This window comes from Sinocyclocheilus rhinocerous, unplaced genomic scaffold (assembly GCF_001515625.1).
Source record: "Sinocyclocheilus rhinocerous isolate Xijiao unplaced genomic scaffold, SAMN03320098_v1.1 scaffold75, whole genome shotgun sequence".
NCBI lineage: Eukaryota > Metazoa > Chordata > Actinopteri > Cypriniformes > Cyprinidae > Sinocyclocheilus > Sinocyclocheilus rhinocerous.
Window position 1 is genome coordinate 364,514 of NW_015632455.1, and position 8,959 is coordinate 373,472.

At 38.8% G+C, this 8,959-nt stretch overlaps 1 protein-coding gene across 7 annotated transcripts in view; it reads left to right on the forward strand.

The window, feature by feature from the left end:
- The window catches only part of LOC107742289 (phosphatidylinositol-binding clathrin assembly protein-like), an 84,445-nt gene that overhangs the window by 34,159 nt on the left and 41,327 nt on the right, over positions 1–8,959 (forward strand). For all 7 annotated transcript variants that reach the window (XM_016555188.1, XM_016555189.1, XM_016555193.1 and 4 more), the window contains exon 2: positions 3,534–3,676. In XM_016555188.1, coding sequence (XP_016410674.1) covers positions 3,534–3,676 — 143 coding nt within the window. The remainder of the gene's footprint in view (positions 1–3,533; positions 3,677–8,959) is intronic.

Consider the following 8,959-nt stretch of genomic DNA (forward strand, 5'->3'; position numbering starts at 1 on the left):
CAAATACACAAAATAATGTTCTTTTTAGCAACATCATATGACCCCTTTAAGCCAAAATCACACAAAACACTAGTTTATCAATAAATTATTAAAATGTTAATGCAGCCTCCTTACAGTTTTTCCCTGACACATTCATAATCATTACTTCTGCCGGTTTGCTGTGGCTAGCTTTATGCGTGTGCTTGAGCTCTTATTAGGCTATGTAGGCATTTAAAGGCTCATTATTATGATTTAAATGGTTTATTAATAAATGTACGATTAGTCGACTAATGGTTAAAATGAACTCAACCAGACTCTAGTCAACCAGATAAATCTTTAGTCGAGGGAAGCCCAAATATCTGCCAAACTCAGGGCAATCGTGACACCTGATGGTGAATGGTGACATACTTCCAAGTACCACGACGGAGGTGTCCTTGAGCAAGGCACCGAACCCCTAGTTGCTCCCTGGGCACTACAGCAAATGGCTGCACAATGCTCCGGGTGTGTGTTCACGGTGTGTGTGTGTTCTAGGGATGTGCGGTATATCGGTACTGGAAAAATACCGGTATATATTATATTTCAAACGGTACGATATCATCATTTTGCTCAATTCGGTATTTCATTCGCTGCTGTTCCAAAGTTTACCACTATGTGGCAGTGTTACCCAAACTGACGCGAAACCGGCAAGCATGACAACGGAGAAACGACAATGGATAAAACAGGTGAAACTCACTCTACACGTCCGAAATTAATAAATAAAGAAAGCGGTAGAAGTTAAATATGGCATTACTTTGCCTACAAAAGTGATGAAAAAGGTGAACCAACCGACCTTAATTCACCAGTCTGCAAGCGCTGCTATAAATCATGTGCTGCCATGGGAACATTTGTCACTCGCTCATCCTGATTTGTTCAAGGAGTTAAAAGATCGACAGGTAAATGTGTCTCTTTCAACTGATTTAATTTAGACTTTTATTTTAAAAAGATCAGTAATATTATTTTTAGTATTAGTAATAGTGATGAAGGGCATATTACTGCTAAATATGATCGTGGTTTTGCGCAGCTTGTCAGTAAACAACGGCTCTGTTTAGTTAATGCTGCTCCATGTGAAAGCCCGCACGTGATGGAGATTTACCGCTGATTACAGAACCGGCTTTACTGACAAGATGCGCGTTAAATATCGCATGCGATTTATCGTGCAGCCCTACTCCACACATACAAGACCATGGAAGAGACCAGTGCCACAGAAAACCCACTTTCTCGGTGGAAAAGGCATGAATCAAGCCTCCCCATTCTTTCAACATTTGCCAAATATTACCTTTGCATTCCAGCATCAAGCTCAGCCTCTGAGAGAGTTTTCAGTACATCAGGCCTGATCTGTAGCCCACTAAGGTCCAGACTATCAAGTGACAGCGTTGACACATTAGTTTTCCTGTCCAAAAATCTGCAGCTAACAAAGGAGCTAGCAAAAAAATAAAGACTGAAAATATGAAGATGTGAACCCATTTTATTCAGTCTTCTCAACAGTTAAATCAACATTTAACCTGTAAACTCTACTCTGTATTTTTTTTTGTTACATTCTGATACATTTTCTTTGCACCATGTGATAAAGACTGAAAAGATATGAAGAGATGATCCTATTTTAATTTTATCTCTTCAGTTTTCTTTCTTCAAAATCAAAATCTGACCTATGTTCAATGTAGGTTTTTTTTTTTTTTTTTTCCATTTTGTTTGCACAATTTTTCATGCAGTGCGTTTAATAAAATTGTTTTCAATTCACTTATATTTTGAGGCTGGTTATTTGTCACCTATGGTATCGATTTAGTATCGATACCGAGGTATTAGATCCTAGTATCGTACCGAAGTCAAAATTGTGGTATCGAGCCATCCCTAATTCAAGGTATACATTTTATTAGTTTGTGCATTCCCTGGAAATCAATATTTATTTAACATATAATAATCATCTCAACCAATAACTGCTCTGTCGATGCCAACTGAGGTAAATGTTAAATTGCACTTTTGTGTTTCACTGAATTCAATGAAAATTATTATAAAGTTCCTCTATGTGTACAGTGTAGTGCATCACATCCTCAATTTATAGGTCATTTGTACCTCACTGGCATCCTGTAAGTGTTTTGTAGATGTATAGCCCATACTAATTTACCATCTCTTTTGCCAGATCCTTGTGATTCATCATCAGACTCCAATTGGGAGCTGCACTACTTACCACTAGAACTCACTATTAGAACAACAGACAGGCCCACAGGGCCAAAATCCGACAGATACGGAGGAGTCGTCTCCCTCATTACCTGCTCTGTGTGTGAAAAGATGCTTCTCTCAAGGGAAGGGGGTAAAGAGATTTTCCTTTGAAGAACAAAAAAAGAACACTATGGGCTGAAGGAGGAATGTCTTCATTATGCAAACAGGAAAGAACAGAAACAAGAGTTTTGGAGCCTCTGATGGCGTTCAAGAGATGCTGCTTTCGGATGAGAGTACGCAAAGCAAAACTGGGATGCTGCTGCATATTTAAAGACGTGACGCTCTTTGGATCTTCTCTTGTCTATGAGTGTTGCATAACAGAACGACTGGGTTAGAAGCCTGTCTAACCCTTTGTGTAGCGTGCAGAGCGATATTATGAGAGTCCACTGAGATCTTCTTCCATTAGCACCTGCTGCAAATACTTTAATGTGTGTTTCATGCAATGCAAGTGTCCAGCTATGTTTGTGTCTGTGCTGTGTTTGAAACATATTGTGCGGGATCTAGGGCTGAACGATTTTGGAAAACAACATAAAGCACTGACAAATAAGCCTGGTGTAAACATTAATATGAAAGTCAGTAACAAATCACACAAACTAAAGTAGATTGCAGAAATATAAAAACAAATCTGTTGCTTTACTACACTACTTTAGGTAATTCAAAGTCACTGTAATAAACATATGTAAACATGTGGACTGCACTTTTTTAAACACTGTCTGTTGAATTTTTTTTGGTCGCGCCCCCCTTTAAACCTATAAAAAAATCTGACACTGGATGCGGCGCGACGTGACATGACAGAACCCCACATTAAACTGATGCCTTGTTCTATTTATGACGTACTGACACAAAGTTAAAATGATTTGCAACGGTCGTTTGTCGCATCCAGTGTAGAGCTGTTGCGGCGCGACGTGACGTGTAGCGTCCGGTAAAGTCCGCAAACCGCGGACTTGGCAACACTGTAGCATACCAACTTGATGCTTCCTCTGAAGACTGCTTAGATGTGTTCGACTTGAAGTATCGCTGCTTATACGGTGTGCGCCATCAAAGTACTGTGAGAGCTATAAGAGAGTGGACGTCTCCTTATGCTTTCTCTCTCCGTACTTTGATGTCATACACCGATCGATCTTCAAGTCGAACACACCTCTTTTCTCTCGCGTGTCACGTGACCGAGTGTAATCGCAGCCTATATAGCGATATCGCAAATGCAATTAATCGTTCAGCCCTAGCGGGATCTTTGAACCATTCGAGATGTGAATCAGTGATGGGAGTTGCTCTAACATGTACCCCATGTGTGTTTTCAGACTTGATCTACTGCACCAATGAGATGAATGTGAACGTGCCCCAGCTGGCCGACACTCTGTTTGAAAGAACCACCAACAGCAGCTGGGTTGTGGTCTTCAAAGCGCTCATCACCACACACCACATAATGATGTATGGAAATGAGGTGAGAGATTCTGCCCTGGTGCTTCATACTTTTTTTTCTTTTAACGTGGCCAATATGACACCTTTCTGTGCTGTTACCATTGAAGATCCAGCTCGGTCAAATTGACCCTACGTGACAAATCACACCTCAGCAGCAACAATTTTCCTGTTTGTGACTGAACATGTTTGAGACATGGTGACAGTAAAATCATTTTACTTTGCCGTCCTGTAAATCTGGTTTTAAGCTGCAGCAAATCGGTTGTTAAAAAAAAAAAGTATTAAATGAGTCAAAGTGACCCACAACAACATGAAAGGACTGAACGAGTGGCACTCCTAAGCCCAGCTACATGCATAAATCCTCATCCAGGCATGTTCATCATGTGTACATTAGAATTACATTTTCTTAGTTCAAAGCATGTGACCCTTTGAGACCTCAATTATGTCAATATTAATATTTTAAATATTTTAATATTTTACACTACCACTCAAAAGTGTGGAGTGTGGATTTTTTAACGTTTTTGAAAAAGTCTCTTTTGCTCACTAAGGCTACTTTATTTTAAAATATAGTAATATAAAAATACAGCAAAACAGTAATATTGTGATTTTAATATTATAGTTTAACTGTTCTGTTTGTATTAGGGATGCACTGAATTTTCGGCCGCCGAAAATTATCAGCCGCAAATGGCATTTTCGGCTTTCACTCTCCCTCTAGCCGCCGTCACTGCGCGGTGTGACTCCGCTCAATATTCCGCTCTATGAATGTGCATTCTGCTTATGTACAATCTCTGGTACCGCTCATGCTCACTGGAAAAGCAAAGTCCGCTAAAAAAAACACGCCGACAGGAAATTTCTATGTAGTATACTTGTTCCTGTTTGCAGTAGCTCTACTGTGCTGTAACATGGCAGAGCTGGTAAAATGACGCTACCCTCCCGTTCACTGCTCTGCACACATGCTCTGATAATAATAGCTTTGTAGGACTGTGCATTATTTGGATAATTAGTCAAAAAAAAGTTATATTTGATTCTGTTGCATAGAACTGAATAAAAATAATACATTGATATTCAATATTAATATATTTTCTGTCCAATTTTATTGTTACTTTCAATAAAAAGTGTGGTTATTTTATTGGCTTGTGTTTTTTTCAATTCTGTGTCATTAAAATAGAGTTAAATTAAAAAGTCTTATAAAATTACTTTTTATTTAACAAAATTATAAATAATTATTACAGAGCATTTACGGTTTCGGTTTTCAGCCAAGTGCATCCAGAAGTTTCTGTTTCGGGTTTCAGCTCAGAATTTTCATTTCGGTGCATCCCTAATTTGTATGTATGTTTCTATTCGTATGTAACTTGTATGTATTTTAAAATTTTATTCATTACTGTGATGGCATTTTTTGCAGGCATTCGAAATCTGAAATCATTCTAATATGCTGATTTGTTGCTAAAAAAAAAACATTTCTTATTATCAGTGTTGCCGTGATGTGTTCTTTGAGGATTGTTTTCAGGATTCTTAAAATAAAAAGTTTAGCCTTTACTTGAAATGGAAGTCTCTTGTAACATTGTCACTACACACTGTCATTTATCATTTTAATGCATCCTTACTGAATGGAAGTATTCATTTCTTTCAAAAAATTTTACTGATGCAATATATTTTATATTTTTTATATATATTTTTGCACATTTAAAGGTAGGGTAGGCAATTTCGGAAAGTCTTGCATTAGCGAGTTAGCTTTGAAAGCAAGATCCCCACCCTCCCTGCGTAATCACTTTGCAAAGCCACGCCTCCCCCAAAACACTGGTCTCAGGCAGACCATAGACTAACCTGCGACACGATGAAAGATGGTGTTGGTGGAGGGTTGAATGCAACGCTGTCAGATTACCTCGTGTCTCATTCACAGATGAGAAAGCATTACAGTACAAAGTGCATAATGTTACAATTATTGTGCCTTTCATTCTCGTTGGACCGCACTGTTGATGTATCATGTCTGCACAAACGGGGTGTGCAGAGGTATGAAAATAAATACATATTTGACAGGCAGACAGGACTGCCTTTCGTAATGTTCGGACTGAACATTTTCATTGGATGAACATTTTATGGCCCTACACCTTCCACAGATGATATAAACACACATAAATAAATTTAGACTGCTTAACTTAGCGATAGCTATCGGGATATATAGAGACTTTCAACCAGCATAACAAAAAATGTTTTTGAACCAAATCACCTACTCTGCCTTTAAATCAGATGCAGATCCAATTTCTGATTTGAGCCACATTTAACCGTGATGTTAGTGTGTCCTGTGTGTGTACATATAAAACTTAATATATCTGATTTCATTAGTTTTTGTATTACATCGTCATGGGGGACTAGTAGACAATATGTTAAACTCCTGTTGGATGTTTCTGTAGATGAGCATTTTGAAACTGAAATGAAAAACACTTGCAGCCATGTGCTGTTAGTACAATACAATGTTTGAGTTTGAAAGTGTGCACAGTTTAAATGCAACAACAAGAGTTAGATACTTCTATACAGGCACAAACACGTAGTCCACTAATGATAAACAGTGGGTAGGTGAGAACATGACACACACATACACATTAATGATATATACAGTTAGGATGTGACCTAGATGTGCACGTGGCCCGCTTAATGCATTGCTACAACATGAGCACCTTGCTACAGTATCTAAATGAGGACATACCAAGTACTTGTTCTCTTTTTATGTAACGCTAATTGTAACTATTTTACACACTACTTTGAAACAGAAACTTTTTTTATAATTAAAACACATTTATGAATACTTTTCACATTACATTTGAGCATAATTCAAAAGGACATTTTGTCAGTTTCAGATCACTTGTGGGCTTCAGTTAAACGGCGGTTAATTTAGCTCTCTAAGAGATTGCGTAAGTTCAGTGAAGGATTCATCTGCTTTAGATCAATAACTCATGAGTCATTTACATGATACATTAAAATAATTGCCTCAGGGTCATTTCTTTGTGAACTGGACTACACCAGTCACACTGTATGTTTGTTTTTAAGTGCAGCCAGTGAAGAAAACACGTCTATTGTATCGTACCATTGTTCTTTTACAGTACACCGTCCTTTTTATCTCATCACATTCAATTTAGACTGCAAGCTCACAACTCGGGTAAAATATAATTACATTTTCTGTGGCGCTGTAGATTCTGCAGGAAACAGTAGCACACGCACACATAAAAACAATGGCAGCGCTAGTGACTCTCACACGTGTCCTTGATCATTCACTTGGGCTATAAAATAAAAAGTTCTTCACTTTAGGTCCTCAGCCCGCCAGTGTCAGCGATAGAAAGCGCGCAAAGACTGTCCTCCAGCACACCCTGTTCTGTGGCATGACGGGGCACTAATCAGCCAGGGGTGGTTTTTGTTATCAGAGCTGAACGTCTGGTCCAGGTCGAGTCTGGTCTTAATCCTTTACCCCGTTATGGCTTGAAAAACACACGTTTGGTTATCGCTGTCCGTTAAGGAGCATAGACGTTTGGAGGACATTTGTCTTGTCAGCAGTAGCCCTGTAAGAGGGCACAGGAAGGGCCACAGATAAGGTGTTGTTGATAAGGGCGTTTCCACATGCGTTTGTGCAAATAGGAGAGACAAAGGGCGATGTCACTCACTGATGGCCAAGATGCAGAACGCACAATTTGCTGTAGTGACGTCACTGGAAGCGTATGTTGTGTAGGGTAGAGAGTGAAGGGTGGGGGGATTTAAGAAACATCTGGGTTAGGATAGGGAACTTTAAGAGAGACAGAGAAAGGCAAGGGACAGAAAGAGAATTGGTTGGAATTTTAATCAGCTGGTTCATGTGGGGTCACACAGTGGACAAATTGCTTAACCTTGTATGGGGACACCACTGCCCCTGTCATCCATGGAGAACGGTTCATTTCGGATACCGAGGGAAGACTGAGTGGGCGAGTGAGCTTATACTTGAGATAGAGAGAGTCTGTGATTGTGTGTGTGAGGGAAGTTCATTGGATCTAGTTAACGCTGGTGGCTTAGATAAAGTTTTGTTTAATAAAGATAAATAACCCCCTGCTGATTGTATTTAAAGAGACCTGCCTCAGTCTGCTGAGAAATATAAGAACTTATGTCTTTTTGGTTTTGACATTAACTTCTCTGTCAATACTTTGAGTTCAATAGCCCATAGACAAAACAAACACTTGTTCATATTCAGAAATACACAAACACTGACCAGAAGATTGAATGAAAATAAGACTGAATGTGAGATAAATTGAATATGATTGCAGAATATTTGTCACTTTAAAAGTTGCATCTATCTTTTTAATAATCACTGGGAACATGTATACTATATATATAACGCTCAATAGGACAGTCCAGAATCTCACAAGTTCTCAATTTTTAAGTGAATATCCACCACTATCATCTCTTAAACATATTTTGGTAGCACTTTAATATAGGGGCCAGTTCTCACTATTAACTAGTTGCTTATTAGCATTAGGGGTGGGAATCGCAGGGTACCTCACGATATGATATGGATCACGGTACGATAATATCATGATACAGCAATTCTGCGATAATCGATATATTGCTAGACAATTCTATAATGATACATCACGATATCTGTCTAACTATGAAAACAAAATGCCTGTGAAAAGGTTAAGTGCAAGTTTTCTCTCTTTATTCAAGTCCAAACTGTTAGAAAACAGCACAAATGTTCTGTAAATCAAATTTAACATGCTAAGGAAATTAATCATTTTATTCTTGGACTTACTAAAAGCTTACACTTTTCTTTGTGTGTAAACCAACACATTTAACTGCTCATCAACTTTATATATATCCTATATATAAACCTGGTACTAGGGCTGCACGATATATCGTTTCAGCATCGATGTGCGCATCCGCAATAGTCACATCGCAGGATGTGTGATGTTTAGTATACTGATCGTTATATTTATACTGATTGTTTTCTTTCGCCACGCTGCATCCAGTGTAGACTCTGTGAGAGCCACATAGATGCACGTGAACACTGAATTCTGTTCACTTCTGCGTCTATTTGTGCCTGAAATCGATGTGGCGATCCACAGCGCAAAGTTGTTGTATATCCTCAGCAACCAGCACAGATCAGCTCCAGGCATGACGAAGCAGATATCGTCCTCTTTTGGAAGGCCAAACAAAGTAGTTTCGCTTTCACAACGAGAAACAGCGCCTTCACGACATGGCGGCGGCAACAACAATACTACAGCGAGAATAAAAGTTACGCCTTCTTTCTTTGCGTGAACATTTGGGAGGCGTTATGCAAATCTTCCCACAT